Source organism: Camelus ferus, chromosome 12 (genome assembly GCF_009834535.1).
Source record: "Camelus ferus isolate YT-003-E chromosome 12, BCGSAC_Cfer_1.0, whole genome shotgun sequence".
Classification (NCBI taxonomy): Eukaryota; Metazoa; Chordata; class Mammalia; order Artiodactyla; family Camelidae; genus Camelus; species Camelus ferus.
The window spans coordinates 33081712-33105807 of NC_045707.1; the positions used below are offsets into that span (position 1 = coordinate 33081712).

The 24096-nt window shown below is 41.8% G+C and overlaps 1 protein-coding gene and 1 non-coding gene across 7 annotated transcripts in view; both read left to right on the plus strand.

Moving 5' to 3' along the window:
• MSRB3 (methionine sulfoxide reductase B3) overlaps positions 1 to 19644 on the plus strand; it is a 258819-nt gene extending 239175 nt beyond the window's left edge. For 4 of the 6 annotated variants that reach the window (XM_032493343.1, XM_032493346.1, XM_032493342.1 and 1 more), the window contains 2 exons: positions 932 to 1078; positions 18656 to 19644. In XM_032493343.1, the coding sequence (XP_032349234.1) occupies positions 932 to 1078; positions 18656 to 18784 (276 nt within the window). In that variant the 3' untranslated portion in view covers positions 18785 to 19644. The remainder of the gene's footprint in view (positions 1 to 931; positions 1079 to 18655) is intronic. The other 2 variants (XM_032493340.1, XM_032493341.1) reach the window with 2 other exon arrangements.
• Positions 19645 to 21639: 1995 nt separating this feature from the next.
• On the plus strand, positions 21640 to 21773 carry LOC116667885. The gene has a single exon (XR_004324938.1). It is a non-coding gene; the product is annotated as a U11 spliceosomal RNA (small nuclear RNA).
• The last annotated feature ends 2323 nt before the right edge of the window (positions 21774 to 24096 follow it).

A 24096-nucleotide genomic window follows, 5' to 3' on the forward strand; every position in this document is an offset into this window, starting at 1 on the left:
TTTCCTTTTGTCCTTCCTGATGATGTGGAGATTTTTCTTGTAGCTTTTCTAGTATAAGAGCTCCTGCCACAGTTCAACAGGTTTTCTGTGAGATTGTTCCACATGTAGATGTATTTTTGATGTTTTTGTGGGGGGAGGTGAGCTCCACATCCTTCTATTCCGCCATCTTGAAACCCACCCCATCCACTTATTTCTTAAACTAGAAATGAATAAGGCTCACCTTTTCCCCTGACTTGTCCAGGACACCCTTAGGAGCCTCATAGGATGCTAAGGAATGAAATAGTAGGGCCGTTAAAAACTAGATTCTGGGGAGAAGAGAAGTGAATGAGAACACTGTACTGACGTGTTCTGAGCAGGGAGCCAGATGATCATTACAACCCCTCCATTCTCCTTTCCAAGCCCACAGCAAAGATGCCTGGGATCGGAGTGGAGTTTCCCAGAATGCCTGCTGCTGGAATATAGTTAGAGATAGTTGAGAGCATCATTCAGGGTTTTGAAAGTAGGTTATTCCCACTTTTAGCAAGCAGAATTTAACTTAATCTCTTGTTTTCAGCCCAGCTCTTTGGCGCTGCCCTCCTCTAGACCTGGTATCCTGATCCTGGAACTTCAACAGAGGAGAAACTTCTAGCCTTCTAAGGGGAAGGGAGGGAGGAGGGGACAGGACGAAGTATGAATGCCTGGCTGTACGGGTGTGGATGAGGGACCCTAGAGGTCTACCTTCTACACATCTTCAACCAAAGCATGTTTCAGCCTCCTGCTTCTCCCTCACTTTCTCTACTACTCAGCTTCTTTAAGGTCTGGATCTTTTAAGAGCTTTTAGAAGAAAATTGCTCATTAGAACAAAATCCTCTTTAGCAGATACCTGTCATTGCTGCTAAACCCCTGCTCTACATTTTCACAGTTTCCCACATTGTTAGTCCTACTTTCCTAGGGAAGAACTTCCCAGCATCTCTCTACTAGGGAGCAGACATGTGACCTAAGATCCAGCACTCAAGCATACCCACATGAAACCCTGGTTTGGGAGGCAGCAACGCGAGTACACAGATGGCGTTCTGAGCGCTGCACATCCATGTTGCAGGTGAGTGCGGCGACAAAGAGTGGAGGTGGCAGCAGCATCTCAGCAGGTCACTTCTGTGTGCGGTTCTGGGCTGCATTCCTAGGAGCTAGCCTTGCGTGTCTTTTCCTCCAGACCTCCCACTGAGCCACTGCACCATTAGTAACTCAGAGAATGCTGCTTCCACCAGCATCAATGGATTCCAGTTTGCAATAGAAAAGAAGAAGAAGAAGAAGAAGAAGAAGAAGAAGAAAAGAAAAGGAAGAAGTAAAGAAACGAATAAAAAATTGGTCTCTGAAAGTAGGGTGAATCGAGGCTCTATCAGAATCTGAAGTGTGGAATTGGGCTTGGGGGTGGGGGCTGCCGCTGGGCCGAGGCAAGTTGCCTTTTGTCATGCACCACGTCGTACTAAGGCTGGCCAGTACTGTGTTACTAGGGGAGGGGCTCTTGACTGTGGCCACTTCCTAAGAGGCAGAGAAGCCCCCTGATGTGGAGCTTTGAAGGGCTCACAAAGACACCTGCTTCTTTATCCCACAAAGAGGCAGTTAAAGCAATGACTTCAAAGTAGTCGCCTTAGCTAATAAGACACTGTTCCTCTTTCCCATCAATTAACAGTCCTCCGTAAGATGCCTTGTTCGGACCCATCGGAAAATTTTGAGTTCAGGGGGTGTTTCACCATAAGAAGCTATGATTTCAAATTGTCTCAAAGGAGTGGCCACTGAAGAAGAGCTAGGAAAGGACGATGTCTGACGTCAGAAGGAAAAGGAGGAAATCTTCAGGTTTAAAGACTGTTCACACAGGATCTTTGGCCGTTGTCTACATGTACTTGCCATTGACAGGAAGCAAGGAGAACAGACGCCAACTAAGATTTTTAGGAAACCACATTGTCAAAGACACCTCAAGTCGGCCTGGCCAACACCTGTGATTTTATCCCGAAAACAGATCCCAGGCCTTTAGAGCCACACCAGCAGGAAGATGCCTATGCAATCTGTGTATCCCCCAAGAAAGCCATGTTCTTTCTCACCCACCCACCCAGGATGAACTCATCTGGGATAATTTACAAGGACGTGACCCCACAGGGCAGCTTCTAGAGTCACTGACCAAGGAAGTGTCTGGGCTGGGAGTCATTTGCTATCTCTGTTCGGCGGGATTTGTTATTTGCTGTTGCTTAATGACCGCTGGGTGTTTCTTATTCTTCTATTTTTTAAACTGGAAGCTTTATAAATCTTGGTTATCCTGTTTCCTCTCCACTGCTGTATAACGAGTGTGTTGGGAGATGATTTGTCTTCGAGATCTGGGCTTTTGGAAAATAACAGTTTTTTAAAAAGTAAGTATTATTAGAAGCCCTTGCTATTTACAAAAGAAGGTCCTTCAGAAGGAAAAAAAGACCCTAGAGTGAGAAGGAATCTTTGCTGGATTCAAAATATTATTCTGCTATTTTAGCAAGGACTGAGGTCTTGAAGAGTCTCCAGTAAGAATCATTGTTATCCTCTTCCTCATCTGTTGGATTTTTTTTTTTTTAACATGTGGTTGGTGCACTGGGAGAAGGGAAGTGTCTAGAAAAAATTATGGTGGGTGTGTCAATAGTATGTAGGTGGCCATTCGAGACGGAGAATGGTTGCCTGTGGACAGGTGTCGATCCCATGTCAATCTCTCTGCTCTGCGTGCCCCCTCTGCACTGCTCCTTATCATGACTTCCTACTTGGACTCTATCAAAATGGCCCCACCCTTCTCTTTCCCAACCCCAAGCCCACAACATAGTTCATCTAGAGGACAAACGAGGAACAAATGAAAGTGGCTTAAGCTCCTTTGCAGGTAGGGGAAAGGAGTTTGGAATAGGCAGTGGATGGGCCGGGGCTGGGGGTGGGAGGAGCTTGTGGCTTTCCTAATTAGCTCTGATTCAGAGCTTATACTTCTGCTGATCTTCTCCAGAGTGCTGTCTCATTCCTTTGGTTCTCTTCATTTCTATTCAACCTACCAACCAACCAGCCAAATCAATCAATCAATCAATCAAATAAATAAAAAACCAAGACCTTTGTGGTGTAGCGGAAGGCAGAGGTAAGCCATGGAGATCTTCATATCAAAGTAAGGCGTAACTTAAGAACCATAGAATTCTCAAAGCTGGAAAGACTCTTGGCCATTTCTGCTAACTCAGGTTCTATTACTCCTGCCACCCTCATGCCCATTGTTTCCTGGGTCCTCGCTCATTCTCTTCCCTCTTACTTCTCAGGAGTAATTATCTCAGTCAGACCCTACTAATTGTACCCATACATGAATGAGAACACTTTGGCCTTCCCTCTATTTCCCCCTCTTCCTCTAGACTCCAGATATGATCTGTTTTTTTTCACACCAAGTGACCCATTAAAATATTAAATGAAGACTGTCTCTCCTTAAGAAGAATTCTGACGCAGCTGTTAATTATCCTTTAACCCTTTGACACACAGTTAATAAAGTCAGTTACTGTGTTTTTTTCTGTTTCGTTTTGTTTTTAGATTTTACTGATTGCTAGAATGGCTATTGTTTTGGCAAAAAGTACTCATATATTTTTTTTTTCCAAAAAGTTCAGAAAAGTGCCAAGTGAAAAATCCAAAATGGTCCCCATTTCTCCCATGTCCCATTCATATCCTGCAACTTCCCCTCTCTAAGCAAAGGATCATTGGCTTGACTTTTTAGGGCTGCCTCACTTAATTTTAGAGAAATATAGATCCTGTTTGAGATCCAAGGAGGCATTTGTCAGCATTAAGGGCCTCCCTCGTCTCTATCCGTGCCCACAATATTTGGCCGGTATTCTTCATAGTTTGTGGTTTGGGATTGTAGCTGTTTCCTTGCTTCATTCATGATAGGGAGATATTTCCTTCTTTCTTTGTTCCATTTATTGTTTTCATTGGATTTTTAGGAAGAGGAACGGCATACGTGTTTTTATTCTGCTGTCTTTAACAGGAGACCTATGTTTTAAAGTGTGTGTCTGCTTTTAATTTTTTAGTTAAAAAAAAAAGTTAAGGGAAGAATGTATTCAAAACTTGAGTTAATTTTAGTTGTTGAGGTGCCTGATGAAGAGAGACTCCCCTGAACGGCCGAGAGTTCTTCTCTAAAGATGGCCTTCGCATGGCACTGGTACCCTGGTTAGAATTTTCCCAGGAGGAGATGGCCTGGCTCCCTGGGAGCCATCACCATAGACTGCCTATGCAGAGAGAGCAGACCACAAATTACACCAGCTGCAAACACTTACACAGCACATGGAGGGAGGATAGAGGCTGATGCCCAAAGACTGAGAGGAGTCGTACCTCAGCTGTGGAGCAGCAGGAGCAGGCAGAGAAAGACAACCTGTGAGTTACACATCCCTCCTCCTGCTCCATGAGGGTCCATAAACTTCTCCATCATCCAGACGCCATCTTGGGAGGAAGGGAGGAGGAGGAAGAGCCTCAGAAGTTAGGGAATTGGTTCCCATAGGAAATTTCAGTGTTGAACTGAGTGAGTTCAGTCCCCCTCCTTTTTTTTCACCCTGGAAGAGGCTATTTAGCCTCTTATGCCTGCCATCTGTAGGAACAAGAGCCTCAGAGCAAGATTAAATTGGTTTAGAAGACAAATAAGCTACTGTTTTTGTACATCTGATTTGTAAGGTGGAAATCTTGACCCTACAACATCTGCGATGTCAGCCCCATCTTTCTACAAGAGGCAGCCTGCCGGAGTGAAACTGCACGGGACTGGGAGCTGACCTCCCTGTCCTCCTGGCCCTGCCGCAAACCGGCTAGGTGATGTTGGACCATAAAACCATCTCCTAGTTCTAAATTTCATCAACTCTAAAATGCAGGAGTTGGGCCAGATCCGTGATGTTCAAAGGGTCTTTTTATTCTGTTTTTTAGCTGTGTCCTTTAGTTAAAGAAAATCTTACTTAGATAAACAGTATATAAAACAGGTAACAGTTGGAGTTTCCTCTGACAAGTGGGGAGGAGTCATCTGGGACCACATATACTGGGGAGCCCCTTGTGTGCCCCCAGGAGTTTCTAAGTCACTTGTGAAGGCTGTGATTTCTGCTCCTTTTTGACTCTAATCCTCAATGACCCAATGTCTGCCCAAGGCCAGAAGGGGCTGGCAGCAGCATGAAATAATCTTTTCCGTGGTCCATGGGCCTCTGAAGAGATTGGTGCTAACTTGTGTTTGGGGGGAGAAATCAATTATCTTAATGTTCAAACCACAAAATTCCCAGAACTTCCTGGTAGTGTGAGTTCTCTCATTTACTACCAGGAAAAAAAAAAAGCTTGAGGTAACCCATGAACTAGAAGCTGGGTCCCCATTGTGTGATCAGCACGGCACAGTCATGTCCAGGACCCGGCAACCATTTAGCATTTCCTGTGTGCTGAGTACTCTCTCTGTCATCTTACTGAGTCCTGACAGCACCCCAAGAGGTGGGTATGATCCTCATTTTACAGATAAGGGTAGCAGGTTAAGTAACTTGCTCAAATATAACACACTATTACAGAGAATTACATTTTTTATAAACATTTACTGTCATAAATAAGATGTCCAAATACACAATCAGTGAACCAAAACCATAGAACTTCTCATCCCACAGAACCTACCATTCAGGGACTCTCAGAGCATTTTTGCTCATGAAATGGATAAGGAAAATGTTTGAGCAAACAATCTGAATGTTAAGTGCAGATCAAAGGTCCTTGTAGTGGTGAAGAAAGCCTGTGGGTATCTCGGAGGTTTACCAAGAAAGCAGGCATCTTCTCTTCCACTTTACGGACTTAGATTTTAAGAAGCTTAGCCATCCCAGTCCATGCAGAAAAATACTCTCAAAGGAATATTTACAGTGTGGATCTTATATTAAACATTTGGTTTTATAAACTTAAATATTTATAAAAGCATATGTGGAATAAATTTTAGTCCAACAACTAAAGTGTGCAAAACATATCAATTTCTTTATTTCTTTAAATCAACTTAGTTTTTTGCCTCTCAGCCTCCATCCTTCCTCTAAGATGGCAAGAATGTCCATCTCATCCTGGTTGGGAACCCCTCTTCTCCCCAGAGTCACATCAGAACCCACAAGGTTTACTTGGAATGAAGACGACGGAGGAAGGGCCTCTAACCTTGGAAGGTACCACTGGCATCCACTCTGTGAGGCCCAGGGCGGGCCTGGATGTTGGTGGCACCATTTGGGGTTAGGGGGTTTTGCAGAGGGTGCCTCCCTCTTGGCACATGGAGAAGCCAACTCCTCTGGGCAGGGCTAACTGCAGGGCTGCGAGTCTGTGTGTAGTCTCACAAGGTTCTGTGCTCAGAAGAGCCTTGAATTTGTTTTAATGCTCTGCTGATGCCATCTTTTTTTTTTTTATATATATATATATTTTTATGGAAGTACAGTCAGTTTACAATGTTGTATCAATTTCTGGTGTTCAGCAAAATACTTCAGTCATACAGCACACACACATATTCATTTTCATATTCTCTTTCACCATAAGTTACTACGAGATACTGAATATAGTTCTCTGTGCTGTACAGTATGAACTTGTTGTTTGTCTATTTTATATATAGTAGTTAGTATCTGCTAATCTCGAACCCCAACTTATCCCTTCCCACCCCTACCCACCCTGGTAACCATAAGTTTGTTTTCTATGTCTGTGAGTCTATTTCGGTTTTGTAGATAAGTTTTTTTTTTTTTTTTTTTTTTTTAGATTCCACATATAAGTGAAAGTGATCTCATATGGTATTTTTCTTTCTCTTTCTGTCTTACTTCACTTAGAATGATGTTCTCCAGGACCGTCCATTTGCTGCAAATGGCATTATTTTATTATTTTTTATGATTGAGTAGTATTCCATTGTGTAAATATATCACAACTTCTTTATCTGCTGATGCCATCTTGAAATTTGAACAAGGGGCAACCGTTTCATTTTGCACTAGGCCCCACAAATTGCACAGCTGATCCTGCTGGGCGTTTATGTCACCACCCCGTCTGCTTGCTTCCTGAGCGGGCTCTGCGGTCTTGCTCCTCTGCCTCCTTAAGCAGAAGAGCTTCTCTCTCTGACTCTCTGCCCTCCAGTGCGCCATCCCTCTTCATTAGAGTCTGGTGCCCTTGTTATTTCTTCAGGGGCCACCAGCACTTACAAAAAACAGGAGGAGCCATAGACTTTACAGGGGCTTCCACCTTCCATCCTGCAAAAATCCCTGAGGCAAGGGAGCACACCAGGGACTGGTTTCGACTTGAAATGGGAAAAGAAGAGAAAACAAATATGTGGGGAGAAAAATGAAACCTTCGTTTGTCAGTAAGTTATTCTGTCACATGTATAGTTGTGTTTTTAATTAACCGTGAGTTATTTTTATGATGATTTGGGCCTGTGAAATGGGTCTCTAGAACCAGAACCCCAACACATATTGCTGCTCCCTTAAAAACAAAGAGCACGGAGACCTCACCTGGGTGTTAGTAGAATGATCTTATACATTCTAGCTCAAACTGGGACAGTTTTGAAAGGGACACTATTAACAGTTTCACCAGAGCAGTAAAAGTGAACTGGGACCACCATGAGCAAACCGGACACATGGTCCCCTGTCTGTAGGATGGAGCCAGGATTTGAACCTAGGTCTGTGTGGCCCCCACTGTTTTGATATTAATTAGGATAATCTGTGTATGGCCAGCTCAACCAACTGTCTGTCCCACATCTATTCTCGTGAGGTCCTGTTCATGTGGCCTGAGAAAGCCTAGGTTCACAAACGGAGAATTTTATTCATGAAAAGCCCAAGAACTGCATTCCTGAGTTGCAATTGGCCGGTGCTCCAGGAATGAATGGGGGAAGCTTCATCCTCAATATTTACTGAAAACAGACGCTGAAGTTTGAGAAGCAAATGTAAAATGCTCATCCCAAAAGCCTCTTTATATACACGTTAAATCAGTTTGTGGGAAAGAGACCACAGAGATTGTTTAAACATTCATACTGATGACACAACTGTTCGGAAATATGCAGTTCCTTGTAGTTATATGTAGAATTAATTGCATATGGAGGAAGTCATCTTTTGAAACTGGATTAAAAAGAAATAGTTCATAACTCAGTGATATCAGCATGCACACCATTGTGCCTGAGACTCGGCCTCGCCTGGTTTTTTCTTATCTCAGCCACTGTCTGAAGACGTTTGCTCGCTCAAGGCGTCATGACTGAACTATGTAGCTCTGTGGAGGGCAAAAAAAAAAAAAAAAATCCTGGGGCCAGAATGGAAGCAATGTCACTGATTCAGCACAAGTGGTACTGTTGGAAGCCTCTTTCTGACCTTGGATTCTGGAGTTCAGGTCACTTCTCCAGGTCTGCCCCAGAGTGGAAGAGCCGATCCCCCTCTACCTTTAAATTCCATCAGAGTAATGGAAGCACAATTTCCTCGGGAGCACGATTTCCTCCCTCACCACACAGCACATATCTCAATATTCATCCTTAAATGAGCTACCCACAATTCTTAGCGGGGCGTCTTGTTAACCACAAAGCAGTTAGAGAGCTATGTTTAGGGAGAAACACTCCTTATCTACTGCACTCCTAGGGAAATCAGCAGTCATTTCCTAGAGATGGTCTTAGTGAGGCTCCGGGGCTCCAGTTTCTCTGTGATACAATCAGCCCTCAACCAAAGCTCCATAAAGTGGTGGAACTCCCCCGTATGTCTTACTCATGGCCGTAATCACACTTTTAGTACATCTGTTGTTTTTAAATTTCCAGCCCCATTAATTCTTCTTTTTTTTTCTTTTTTAAGATATGAGGAGTTGAGAATACCCATATTCACTTTGAAGTACCCTCACTTAAATGAGAGATTTGGAAAAAAAAAAAATCGAGACATGAGGCAATCCTGAAAATATGAATAAAAGAATATAAATATTTCCCCAGCCTCTCTAGTCTTCATTAAAATACGCAAAAGGAAGAAACCGGTTTGCCCTTCTATATTTAATTTGGACTCTGACCTCTTTGAAAACTTCAGCAATATGATTAATTTTAGCTTATCTTATGGAATGTCTCTCCACCTATAAATAAGTCTATTCATCTTAGAAGAGCATAAATATCCATCCTGTTTTACAGTTATTTTTAAATATCTCTTACATATAATTGTAATGGGGTCTAGTTCCAGGACAATAGCTAAGTATCACTTACACTTCCATTATGCTCTGCAAGTTTCATGGTTGGAAAACTTAAGCAAAAATAAGCTTCTTCGGATGAATATGAATCCAGTGTTAACTGGAGTAACTTAAATAATTCAAAGAGAAAAGAGACGCCCATATTCCATCTAACAAGACCAAAAAGAATCAGAGACACAGAAGGGGAGGGAGAGAAGGCAAAGAGGAGACGAAGGAGAGCCTGGGAGCTTTCACTTTTAGGTAAAGGTATAAAAAATCCCTTTATTACTTTTTTTAATGTCATCCCACATAATGCTGGAAAATCAGAAGAGCCCTTTCTCTACACTTTATTAGCTAAGTGTCTGATTTTCCACTTTTCTGTCTCCCGGGGCCTGCGGGCTCCTGCAAAGTCCATGTAGCCCGACAGGAAAGCGCTCTGCCTACGTGAACACACTAAACCCAGCCCTGCGTTATTTGTTCCCTCGAGGCTGAGGATGTTAAAAATTATTTCCAGTGTGAAGTTATCTTCAAGTAATTAATAGTGCTTGTAACAGTGATCTGTACTTCAAACTGGTGGCAAAAGCAACCTGCTCAAAAGAGAGATGGCATATTCAGCTGTTAAAAATCATATTGCTACCAGGAAAAGTTAAGTATCTGGGATTTCTAGGGCCACAATCCATTTCTTTTATTTGAACTCGAACTTTTAAAATGAAAACTTACACATGGGGAGTTACACATGGGGCCTACACATGGGAAATGAATTACCAGTTTTTGCTTTCTAGATCATCCCCCATTGGAAGAACGATCTTTCCGTCAGAAGACAAAGGACATGCTTTTCTCCGGAGAAATGTCTCCCCATTGATAAATAATGAGCAAACGCAGAACACTTAAGTAGTGTTCCCGCCAGTAGTGTGAGCTGTGTCAGCACTAACCAGCTGGTCCTTGTCTGTTTTGCAGTCAAAGAAAATGGGAACTCAGCATGTATCCAAGTTCCCAAGGATAGGAGGCTCCAGTCTGCCAGGTGTGCGCATGGGCAGAATGCCCAACCCCAGGTCATCTTACAAAAAACCTTCCTCAGGCATGGCCAGCCAACTAAAGAAAGCAAAAAGCCACAGTTGCTATTTCTACAACACGGTTACTCTCTGCAAGACATCCTTGTGTTTTTCCCCCATTGGTAAACAAGTGTTCAGTTAGAGCCATGAAAGAAGATTGGAATGGTGGGCAACTTAAATGTCGTAATTTCTACCATTCATTAAATCAACACAATTCTTTCAGTAATCCAGCGTGCATTCAGAGGAACCAAGAAAGTGGCAGGCAAGGGTAGTGAGTGAGGAATTACCAAATAACTGTCACCTTTGGCCCATCTGCTTCTATCTACACCATCTAGGAACTGGGATCATATTTATTAACACACTTCAGGCAAAGCTTTCAGATATTCACATGTAATTATTGTGGCGCAAATCCTGGGCAATACACTTTGCTTTTGTCTAACCCAGAAAGGTGAACTGGAATGTGAGTGATTTTCCGGATAATTTGATCCAATGGAATAATACCCTGGAGTCACGTGGCGGTGTCAAGGTTCTTGCAGCTCATGCCTTAGAACCCAGTTACATGGGAGACCATGTTTAAACAATGTCCTTTAAAGAATTCAGTAACTAAACCCCACTGGACATGAGCCAAGACAAGCCTCTTTAATGCCAAATTCCACTCCAGTGGGTCGTGTTATTGGATGGCTCAAATGAACTGGGGCCAGGAAAAAGAGGGCCTCCTTTCCCTCAATAGTTGGTTTTTTGTCTGAATTATCCAGATAATTGCTTTACATTTCAACTTTCCTTTCCCTGCCTGGAGTAGAGAGGCAGCTCTACTTATTTGTCTTTTGTCATAATAGAATCACTACCCATAATTCTCAGAAATCGTTCTCATGAAAATGTGTAACTTCTGTATATATCAAAAAAGAACCACCTAATTCATCATAGTGATTTATTCTTTCATATTTTTTTTCATCTGCTTCGTTGTAATTCATTCAGCAAATATTTACTAGACAAACAAAAGACAATATCCTTGAGTATCATGCCCATTTATTTGGGAAAATCAAATCAGCTGAAAAATCTTCTGAGTATTATGAAGCCCCAGGAAAAAGTGAAAAGCTTTTGGAGAAGTTTTCCTGCAGAGGCTGTGTTTCTTTCAAAACAAAAAGTTGAACTTGTAAACCAAGTGTATTATTTGAAGCCCCCATGGCACCTTTTGATTGAAAAGATTTCAAGCATTGACATTTAATCCTGACAGCATTCGTGCCCTCCCACCCCACAAACAGTCTCTCTCTTTGAGGACTGGAGAAGTGGAAACCTTTGTGTTGTGACTTTTCCTTCACTGGATGGTCATTTAGATTCAGGCCACTTGTCTCTTGCCTACTCAACTCAACAGATCATCCTGTAAAGTCGGAAAATATGAAATGAGGCTACAGAGAGGGTGGAGTTTTCTTTCTGTCTCACCCCCTCACTTCTGCTCTCCCAGTCGCCCTGCCCAAACTTAGCAGCCCATTTAAAAGAAAGAGCAGCTCACACTTCAAGGTAACTCATGTGTTAAGTGTCTCTTTTTCTGCTATAGTATTGATCGTTGCTGTCTTGGCTCTTGTAAGTAATAGTAAAAAAAAAAAAAAAAAAAAAAAAAAGCAAATGGATACCCCTCTATTGAAAAAAGGAAGCTATATTATTACCCAAGGGTCAGAGGAAGGGAGGGAGGCTACGTCCTGACGGTGCTAAGTTTCAGTGTTAGATTCGCTGATCCTTTTGAGGTCTTTAAAGATGGTCTTCAGTGGCCTGTCTGTTGGAAATTGAGGGAAGAGGATGGACAACCACAGTTCCATGGCAATAAACCTAGGAGGCTCGCCTGTTATCTGCCTGGGTGTGTTACTGCTCTCATGAGTGACAACCATGCAACTCCAGCTCTTCAGAAGGGGTCAAACAGAGGACAGAAAAGTTGTAGGGAGCTTCAAGCATCAGATGAGTAGATGGACTGGGTGATCATAAACTGTGTGAATCCCAATTTAAATTTTTGTTTATTGTTGCAAATTTTCATCCTTTCTGTGTGTGAGAGAATGTAAAATGTAATGCACATACAGAAAAGTATATAAGCCAAACACTGTGAAATCACCATTTAGGTAAAAAAATAGAACATAGCCAGCACCTCAGAAGTATCTCCACTACCCTTATGGATCGCCTGCTTACCATTCTGACTTTTTTGATAAACACCTTTTTTTTTTTTAAATGAATCTATTCCTTAAATGTGGATCTCTAAGCAATATGGTTTAATTTGACTGTTTTCTAAACTTTTTATAGACCGAACTATAATCTTGTGTGTTTTGCTGTTTTTATGCAACTTTATGTTTCTGATTGGCTGCTGGTGTTTTAGATGTAGTTGTCCTTCATTCATTTTTGTGTTTGGACCCAGAGTAAGTTTGACAGCTGAAGACTTAGGCAAGTTCTGAGCCCCCATGACTTAATATCTCATTAGTACTTCAGCAGGACTGATTACTGTGTGTCCAGGGCTCTGAGACAGAGAAAAGACTCCTCTCTAGGTAATTCAGGCAAGTAGAGATTTACTGTAGGTCCTTAAGTGGCAGGTAGTGTCATTGGAAGGGCAGACAAAGCAGTCCCTAGGGGGACCTTTTGGTGACCTCCCTCCGCTCTCCCTAGCCACACCCCAGTACCGGGCACCCAAGCAGCACCTACCCCTCTAGGATCAGGACTCCTCAGCCTTCAGCACCACATTGTCCCTGCCTAACCTTGAAACCACTGCAGTCACAAGCTGTCCTGATTAAGGAGGTGCCATGCTTAAAAAGCCATGAATGCTGCAAGTTCCCGAACCATTTTATGCCTGATGTAAACTCCACCAGCAAAAATGGATACCCCTTGCTTTTCTTCTTAAAAAAGGCACCTATGCTAGTGGCAAAACCTCTGCTGGCATTGCCAAGAAAGACCAAACCCCTCCATGACTTACCTGCCAGCAGAAGTAGCAAAAGCAATGTGAGGGCATTGGGTTTGCAGAGCTGAAAACAACTGGAGCTTTAGCTGAAGTAGGTGGGAAAACGCAGTCTTTCACTTTCCAGCCTCTGTTGGACAGGAAAGCACATTACAGCAACGGCTTTCACACTGGGGATCAGGACTCATCCTTAGTGAATCATGAAAGCACTGAAAGAAATAAAATAGAGCAGAATAAAAATTTCAGAGGGCGTCAGCTTAGGGTAATTTCTGTTTTGTGCAACACACACGCATGTGTATACTGGATTGCCATGGAAGTTTTTTTCTTTCTGTGGAATGAGTTTAAAAAAAAAGTTTGAAAGCCGACTACGCCGGAAGAAGAGTGGAAGAGATGTTAAATGCCAATCAACCATATCCGCCGCAACTCCTGCTGTTGAATGTGGAGTAACAAACATTGTTCCATAATGAGACACTTGGCAAGTCCTGCTGGCCAGCGTAATCTAACAATCCACTGTGGAGCATCTTTGTGTCTGGATTATCCTTTTAGCCTTGACCAATTCAGAGGCATGAGACAATGCTGGCAGCTTGGATCATATCTCCTCCACAAATTCCTTAAATTCAGCTAAGATCATCCCCAGGAAAGACAGGGCTTGGCAATCTGTATTTTGGAAATAACTGAGAGAGAGCTGTGTCTACTGCCACAGGTGTTTGTTTCTACCCGCTCCCCTTTTCAAGACATCCTCCATGAGTCCCAGAATGATCTTCCTAAAACACAAAGCTGATGATTTCACTCTGTTTTAAGATGTTCAGTAGCACCCTTTGACTTCTAGCAGTGATCCTGAAACTCGAGGTGTTTGTTAAAATACAGATTCGCAGACCTTCCTCAGAGATTCTAATTTAAATAACTTTGGGATGGGGTCCAGGAATCTGCACTTTTAGTGGGAACCCCTGGTGAGTAAAAAATCCAGACTCCTTAACATGATCAAAACAATTTGGCCCCATACCAAGCTGGCCCCACCTCTATTTTTCCACCCGCCACCAATCTCCCTCCCCTCACCCCCTTCCCCTCCTCCAGTGAATTCCTTCTATAGTCTTTGTACCCTATGCTTTTATATCATCCATTATCACATGCTGTTGCTTCTAACTGGAGCAGTCTACTTATTTCCACTCTCAGCAAATATCTCCCAAGCTCCTGCTCACCTTAAAGGACCCAATCCATTATTACCTCTCCAGGAAACATCTCATACGCTAATAACATTTATTTTCTTTCAGTACTCCATATAGTTTATACCTACCTGCATTATAATACATTGTTGTATTATAATCACATTGACTTGTAATTATTTGTTGACATTGTCTTTCCCTGCTAAAACCAGGAGCCTATTAGGTACAAGCACTGTGTCTTCTGTTTTTTTGTTTTTGTTTTTTGGGTTTTTTTTTTTTTTTTTTTAATCTCCACAGCCTGGCACCATGTAAAAGTGCTATCAATACTTATTCAATGAATGGATGATACATGAATTGATGGTTAGATAGATGGATTGTTAAGTGAGTGGAACTGCTTCTTTAAGGTATGGTTTTTCTTTTGATATTGGTCTTCGACAGCGATTAGAACTGTTACTGCTAGAACAGCTGATCTTCTGTCAGGACAGCTGATGCCTTTGGAAAACAAAATGAATTGCTACGTGTTAAGACCAGGTTCTGTGGGATTTGATATGAGTCATCCATAGATGTCAAGGCTGGTGCGTGGAGGTTTGATTAGGAACTAAATATTGGTACAGTGTCAAAATACCTTCCTACAGAATTCTCATCAGTTACAAGAGGGAAAATGGTGACTTTGTGATGAATACACTTGGTAAACATCAGTTTGACCTAGTGAATAGTAACCTCAGTGGAACAGACTGACCTCATGTGTCTCTTGATGTGATGTCCCAAGAAAAGCACAGTATCATAGCATTCCTGCAAAGAACACATGGCCCAAGTCTGGACAAGAGAAGTCATCAGACAAACTCAGGTAGAGGAATAACTACAGAATGGAAAGATGGAAAGACTAAAAACTATTCCAGATAGGGTGACATTGGAAATCCATGACAATTTAATGCCATGCATGATCCTGATTTGTCTGCTGCACCAGAACAAAAGAGACATTGTTGGGATAGTTGGAAAAGCTTGAGAGTGTTCTGTGAACTGGACAGCAGTGTTGTATGGGCATTGTTTTCTGATTTTGGTTGTGCTGTGGTTGTGTAGGAGACTGTCTTTGTTTCGGAAAAATATACCCTGGAGGAAGTGAGAGTGATGAATCATCAGGTCTGTAATTCCTGCTTAAATGGTTTAAAAAAGAATAATGATAAAACTATAATTATATTATATATATATATATATAGAGAGAGAGAGAGAGAGAAGTGGAACAAATGTGGTAAAATATTAATAATTGGGAAATCTGGGTAAAGAGAATATGGGAGTTCTCTGTACATGTCTTAAACATTTTCTGTGTGTTTGAAATAATTTAAAAATAAATTTTTGACTTCTGCTTGTAGCCAAGATAGAATAATAGGGATCAAGTTTACCTTATTCCTCAAGCAACTGCCAAGGCAGCTTGAGTTGCATGATAGAGTATCTGGGTCAGAGGAAAGAGCTGCATAGAGAAGCACTCTGGAGATCAGCAGAGAGTTCCCTTTGAGTGTGTATCAGAGTATTGATCAGTTTATGTATATGAGAAAACTGTCCAAATTGGAGAAAGCACTAAAGAAAAAGTATTCAGTACTCATGAAGCACCAGAAATAGAGGCTGTTCCCACCAGCCAGACTGAAAAACCTCGTAATTCATGGGATATTGGGTAGAGTAGTTGAAGGGTCTTGCCTCAGTACTGAGGGACACATTACCAAGATTAAATGCTGCTCTGGTCCAGGCTAACAAGTCTTAAAAAGCAAGACCCAAAAAGATCAAAATGTTTCAAAGAAACTTAACTGCATACCAGAACAAAGCTCAAGAATATTTATAGGTATACAAAAATATTCAGGAGCCAACGAGGTAAAATTCACAATGTCTGGCATCCAATAAAAGAGTAACAGGCATTCTAAAAAGCAGGAAAATATGACCTATAATGAGGAGACTAATCAGTCAGTTCAAACCTACACAGAACTGACACAGATGTTAGAATTAGCAAAGACATTAAAAGAGTATCATAACTATATTCTGAAAGCCCCCAAAATACAGATATAGAACATATGAAAAACAAATGCAAAAAAAAAAAAAAAAAATCAAACACGAGAGCTAAAAACTACAACATCTGAGATAAAAATCACACTGGATGGAATTAATAGAAGATTAGACATTGCAGAAGAAAATATTAATGAGCTTGAAAACATAATAATAGAATCAATTCAAGATGAAACACGAAATGAAAAAAGAATTTTTTTTTAAATGATGACCTTCAGAGGCTGTGAGACAACTTTTAGCAGCCTAGCATATATGTAATCAGAGTCCCTAAATGAGAGGAGGGTGAGACAGAAAAAAATCTTTGAAGAAATGACTGGAAAAATGTTCAAATTTGATGACATCTAAAACTTCACAGATCTGAGAATCCTAATGAACTTCAAGCACGAGAAACATAAAGAAAACCCAACCAATGTGGAGCCCTCATACATTGATTGTGAGAATATAAAATGGCATAACCAACCACTTTGGAAAATAGTTTGGCAATTACTTAAAAAGTTAAACTTAAATCTACCATATTGTCTGCTTATTCCACTCCTAGGTATTTACTGAAGAGAAGGGAAAGCATATGTCCATACAAAGATCTATACACAAATGTTCATAGCAGCTTTATTTGTGATAGCCAGATTTCCCTCTGTAGGTAAACAGGTAAACAAACTGTGGTATATCCATTCCATGGAATATTAATCAGCAGTGTAAAGGAATGAACTAAAGATATACAAAAACCAGCATGGATGAATCTCGAAATAATTATGCAGAGTGAAAGAAGCTAAACAACAAGAGTGTGATGTAAACATGTCTATAGTGGTAGAAAGCAGATCAGTGATCACTGAGGAGGGTGGGTCTGAATAGCAGAAGAGGGGGACTACAAAGAGACACGATGAGTGTTGATTCTGTGTCCTTTGACTCATGTTCACTGTCATGATTGGGGTGATGGTTTCACAGTGTACACAGTTGTCAAAACTGATCTAATCGTCCACCTTAAATATGTGCAGTTTACTATGTCGATTATGTCTAAATAAAGTCATTTTTAAAAAGCTATATAATAAAATATAAAAATATCAAAGAACTGTTTGTAAGCAGATAATGCAAGTAGACTAGTTGGGAATTGAACTGAGGTACACAAATTAATGTAGAAAAACTGGTGAAGTAGGAAATATGTCTATTAGATACCCATGCAACAGGAAACATTTTAAAAACTACAAAACAAAACACCATTCTTACTCTAGCTTATATATCTCTAGGACAAAAGTTGTACATTAAGAGTACCACTAAAGATATACTAGATATAACCAGAAAGACAGATGATGTTTCCCTCCAGCTAAGTCACCATTAAAACCACTACATGAGTCAACCTGTCTGATGGATTGTTTAGCAAAAGAACTGAAATTTTGCAAAATCATTCCTTTTCATTTGATATATATATATATATATATATATATATATATATATATATATATGAACAAATGTACCTATATTTGCAATATTCCTGTTTTAAGATTGTAAATAAAATGAGCCTGATTAAAAAAAAAAAGTACACCATTACATGTAGACCAGAAGAGGTGTGTCCTCAAGAAGAAAACTAGAACTCAGAAGTCACCCTTAGGCAGACAGGAGAAGGTGACTGGTCTCTCTCTAGACTTTGTGCTCTAAGGTCTTGAAGGAGACAACATTTCATCTCTACCTGGGGATGCCCATCGATAGATTGTTCCCCACCTTCTCAGTAACTCCTCCCCGGGAGCAGTGCTGTGACTTACCTGATTGATGAGTTTGGAAGTAGAAATGGCTCTCCTCCTACCTTCCTCTTTGGAACAAGCTGCCTTTAAGCAGTATACATTCTCCTTTGTTCCTTCTTGGTGTAACTTTACAGGGGACAGTCCCCCGAATAATGGAGAAACCTGACATGATTAGCTGCTGCCTGGAACTGGGACTGAGTATGTCTGTGACTTCTGTGTTCAACACTGAGAGCTTATCCTTGTCCCTGTCCCCACCCCCGACTCAAGCCACAGTCTCCAAAATCAATTTTATCATTGAACAAGGAGGTGCTTTCTGCCTTCATTTGCTGACTACAGGATCTCAATTGGTTCCCACTTAGTAGGGAAGAGGATTACTATACACTGGGCTCTCCCAAAGACCCTGTAAGTCTGGACTTCCAGGGGTCAGGGAGCACTAAAGAGCACGCCCAGGGACTCTACCACATGGATGCGGGCTATGAACTAGGCAGGAAGACATCTCAGAAGGAAGCTCCAGGCTGCAAATAAGTAACTGTGATTATAGTTTGTTTTTTTTTTCAAGACTCTAACCTTGAATTCATGTTTTAACAGAGATTGAGGCTAAGACCCTGTTTTCACATCTCGTCTATTAGAATGTTCCTGGAGAACACTGTTTCCACCAGCCCTCAGTTCACATCAAGTATGGGGCTGACAGCCATCATTAATGAAGTATTAGCGTGAAGAACTGAATCACGGTGACCTCACATCACAACTTCTAGAAAACAAAAAACAGTAAACAACTACGATTTTTAAAAAACCCCTGTAACTTAGTCTACAGTGTTCAGAGAACATCTCCCTTTTCAGCTTTATCTGTAAGTATTAAAGTGTCGGATAAAAAAATCCATCCTGCTGAAGATGTCCTGCCCACATGCTCCACTCCTTCCTGCTGTTTGGGTCCCCGACACTGCCCTGGTTCATGCCCTTTCTGAGTCCTGGCTTACATGTTTCTTCTGTCCATTGAACTTCCCCAAATCTTTCTATTAAATTCCTTTCTCAGCTCAGAATTTCTTTCTGTTGATTGCAACCAAAAAACCTTAACTGATACATTTTGTTTAGTTAGATATTTAAATCTTTCCAGTTTCCCGGTTAGAGCAAAAGGTGCATCTCGAGATTTCAACTGAGTGAATGCAGTAACTAAATCTAGACGAAATGACCATGGTTTCCTCTTATGAAACTCAAATGCTTTGGAGATTAGGTGGGGGAGATATATGGCTGTTCTCTACCCTCAGGCTGTATTAATGGGAATAACTGTAGGGGACCCTGGCTCTAGGAGGTTTTGTGTATCCCCGGCGCCTATCAGGGTACCTACCACCTTCTATGCGTAAAATTAAAGAGCACACTCACCATATCCTTCCAGCAGCATCACTGCTGTGAGGATGCTGGGATTTGAAGGCTTAAGTCTTTGTTGGAAAATACTGTGAAGTGTCATTCCGCCAGTTACTGAGATAGCACACATGGAGTTGTTGTTCCTCCGTATCATCTACAAATCATCATCCTCACCTCGCGTTCATGTTAAGTGAATTAAACTTCTGTTGCATAAACTGCCAACCGCCTTGCACTGGCCTGTCTTTTTATGACCCAACTCTTGGTTTTACTGTCATATGAAAAAAGTAACCGAGATCCAAATGCCAGATGATTTGAACTAGGGCACCAGTTTTGGCAATTTCTTTTAAAGAAGCATGAACGACATACACCTTCAAGAGTCAAAGCATCTGCTGAAAGCATTTACACTTTGCATCCTTGATCTGCGAGCAGAGTGTAGAATAATCCTCTGCCACCTGAGTGGGGCTGGTGTGCCTGGACAATCTGCAGATATTACAGAGTCTGCATTTCTTGCACCTAGAAGTAGCAGATACTCTGCCCGCATGTGATAGCATTTATATTAGAAGCGATCTCTTTAGCGTCTAATACATGTAACCATGTAGTTTCACTGTCTTTTGTGAGACCACTACAAACACCAAATCCCATTCCATCAGTGGGTGCATTTTGCTTTGGGCCATCCTGCAGCGTTCCATCTGAGAAGCCCCTAAATTGCAGTGTTGAGACAGCAGCAAGGTTTTTACCATGCAGTGTCAATTGTAATCTTCCAACTGGGCTTTTGATTTTTTTTTCTCGTGGGATTGATAGTTCTGAACAATGACGATTTTCAGTAGTCAGCACACTGCTAATAATTGCAGGAGTTTATCAAATAGTCTAGTCTTATGTGAAGTAGAATCCTTCTTATTGTCGTGAATGTTGGTGTCTCACCAATGGTCCGAGACGGAACACACACATATTGACGGGACAGCAATTTTGTTTGCTTCAAGAGACTTTAAAGATTTCCCTTGGTCATAGAAATCCCAGAAAACAGGATAAATGATATTAAGCTTGTTCATATACCTCCACACTGTCATTTTTTAAAAGTTCATAGGTTCCAGGGTTTGATTATAAGTATTTTTAATGAACGGAATTAATATGCACTGAAACATACCAATAATTCTTGAAAACGGATTTGCATCGTCTGTCTTCCAGTTGTGCTTCAGATGACTTTTGTGGCCCCAGAAAGGATATTCAGCACCTGCAAGTATTAGAGATAGAACTTGACTTCAGAACCACTCTGGCTTCCTCCGTCTACCCAGTAGCCTAAATTTACTGCATCCTGCAAGGTCAGGAAGGCAACTGGACCGAGTTTTGCCTCCTCTCCTCCTGCTCCACCTTCATCAGCCACTGTGCTCTCTGGCATACATAACAATAATAGTTCTTTATTTGCCAAGTCTATTTTAAGCCATCAACAAATAGAAGCCACTCTTCTGAAACTCCTACTGCAGCAGTCCCTCGGAATTGCAAAGAAGGCCATCTGTTGTCTCAGCTATCTGTGGCGCTGGAGTGAAGGCTTAACTTAATGCTCCTCAGCAGAGCAATAGGAAAACATCCATCACCCAGTGACAGGTTAGCTCGTCTGCCCCAACAAACGGATGTCTGCAATTGCACACATTAAGGAAACGGAGTTGATCACCCTAAGGATACAATAAAATCTCAGAACTTCCAGAAACGAACAACCTCTGCAAAGGGACCAGATTCTTCCAGAATGCAAAAGCTATTTCCTAATTATATGTCTGGTGCATTCCACATTCGTATAAAACTATCAGGCCTTGGTATTGCTGACTAGATGGTTTGCTCTGGGGTCCTCGATGCATTAGCTTTTGAGTTTTCCATTTTGGAAGTAGAGTAACAAAATGACTCTGATCGCTCACCCTGTGTGGAAGCAAGCTGGCTTTTCGTGCCCAAGCTGAAGCCCTGGGAGAGTGGGGAGAGGCAGTGTCCACGAGGGGACGGATGTCGGCAGGATTCCTGTGCAGCAGCTTGCTTTGTCACACTTTCCTCTGATCTCGGACATTCAGACTTTCTCTCCTTCTCATCTTCTAACTTGTCCAGAAAATAAAGGTCTTCACATTGAGTCTTCTTCAGTTTCCCTGCCTTGAACCTATGAACCTGTTTTAATTCACACTCATTCTGTCTACCTTGTTATAAAAAATAAGCACTGCCTCTCAAAAGGAGAGGAGGGCTTCTGTTGTGAATGGCACACACAGGGCAGCTCGATGGCTCTTTAAGTGGAATCAACATCAAGAGATTTCGGAAGCATAATTTTTTGGCACTTGGGCAGCTGATGATCGTTGGTCCTGGCGCCCCTACTTATAGAAAACAATAAACGCTGCCAATTTTTATTAAGCATTTATTATGTAACAGGCAGTGTCTGGAGTACTTCCCATATATACAAGCTCAGTTAATTCTCAGGCAGCTCTGTGAGGTCGGCAACTGTATCACCAACCTCTTGCTGATGAGGCATGTTCGAGGACAGAGTCCACACAACTTGTTCAGCCACACAGCTGGGAGGTGGCAGAGCCAGCCTTCAGACACAAGCATTGTGACTGCAGAACCCATGTGACCTACCACCGTGTCCCAAATTAGGAGACGCACCTACCGTGGACAAACCCTTCCCCTGTGCTCTCATGTCATCTTTATGGAAAGATGGTTGAGTGCCCACTCTGCTCCAGGCACTGGGTTGGGTCCTAGGGATAAATTCATACAAAAACCAGTCATGAAACAAGTGATCAGACTAACTCATATGTTATGAATAACAAAGGGAGAAAGAAATACACTAGTAGGAGTGCATATAATAAGAGGACTCTGACCTTACTGGGGATCAGAGCAGGCCCCCCCAGAAGAAGGGAATCTTTACACTGGACAATAGAGGAGGGCAGGAGTTACCCTGGGGAAGGGGAACAAGAGCAGTTGTTTGTGGGAGGAAAGCAGATGTCAGAGGTGAGCCCCCAGCTCATGGCTGGCTCACCTGAAGGCTAGTCACTCACTATTTTTGGAACAAGAACACGTAAGCAATTTCCTGATATTCTCCCTTGACTGGAAGTAATTTTATTATACAGTAGTTTATATACTATGTATATTTAAATATTTTAATGAATACATAAAGTACACAATCTAAATACACACACATAAACACACATAAATGAATAGACAGAGCATGTGTATGCGTGTGTACGTGAGCCTCTCCACCCAAAAGTAGGAAATGAGAAAGCCAACCCTGAAACGTTGAGTAATGTCATGGTAGAGGGTGGAGAACAATAAACTTGGAGCCAGAAGCACATGATTGTAGTCCCGTCTCAACCATTAATAATCTGGCTGACCCCGGCCCTTGGTTTCTTTGTCTGTAAGACCGAGATTGTAGTCCCCACCTTGGTTCAGCGCCCCACAGTCGTTGCAAGGATTCAATGATATAACCCACAGGCGGGAACAAGCTTTGACAATATTTACATGTTTCGGCTAAGAGCCTTGGAAAATGCCAGTTCAGTGGAGATTCCAGGGACATTTGCTTCAGTTTCCTCTGCATTATTGGATTTCTTGTTGCAAGAAAAGTGTGTGTGCTTTGTGAACTGTGGTTTCAGAGCCCCAGACTTCCTTAACAAGGACAGCACACGTCCCTGAGGGTATATGGTACACACTCCCCTTTTAACAACTTCACATTTCACTTAATGCTCAGCGTTTCTGCTTCAGAATGAATGCCACCCTGCAGCTGGTGTTGGCTGAGTATCCCACACTGACCTTAGTTCATTTTGTGTCAGTGATTAACGCAGCTGAAATTGGTTGGAAAAGGAGGAGAATGCTGTTATGCTTGATAAAAATAAAATACGTTCTTTCAATAAAGAGAGGGAGTGAACAGAAAGCAATCATCTCGGGAGAAGGAGGGTTGTCCAACAACTTTAGAAGGGAATTAAAAGTTTGGCATTGGGTGCCATTGGCTTCCAGTCCCAAATGTGATATATTGAATTGTGTGACTTGGACGTGTATATACAAACACACACGCACGCACACGCACATACAAACATGAAGATGCCCATGTCTCTGTACAGATATCCTTGCATGAATTATGTAAATAGGTGTATTTATATTTATAAGGCACCCCTTACAGGGTTCAGTGGGCTCTGGACTACATTAGTGTACAGTTTTAAGCTTTAAGATGATTTTTCTGCTATCTTAAGAAATTGGAACTTTTATCCACTCTAAATTTATTTTTGTTGTTTTAAGTCAGGATTTTCAGTTGTAAGCAGCAGGCAGAAAGCCTCTCTAGGAGAACTTATTTAAGTAGCTCAATAGATTTGAGTCATTCAGTAGCTGCCACCACTGTCAGAATCTTCCTCCCCACACAAGCTCCTTGCCTCACAGATTCCAGGTTCCAAGGCTGCCGTGCATGGGCCTGATGGCAGAGGGCTGGGTCCCACATTTGGGCCCTCCCTGTAAATAAATTCGGGAGACAATGCACCTATAGCATTTTCAGCTTCTCTGCTACTTGATAGCATGGCCTTCTACCAAGAACCTGAAGGTGGGGAAGTGTACAAATATGGGTAAGCAGTTCAGCTACTTGGGCAACCAAAAAGAATGACAGACGTCTACTGTGACAGAGCAGTGCTAACAGCTGCCAGTGTTAAAGGCGCAGGGTT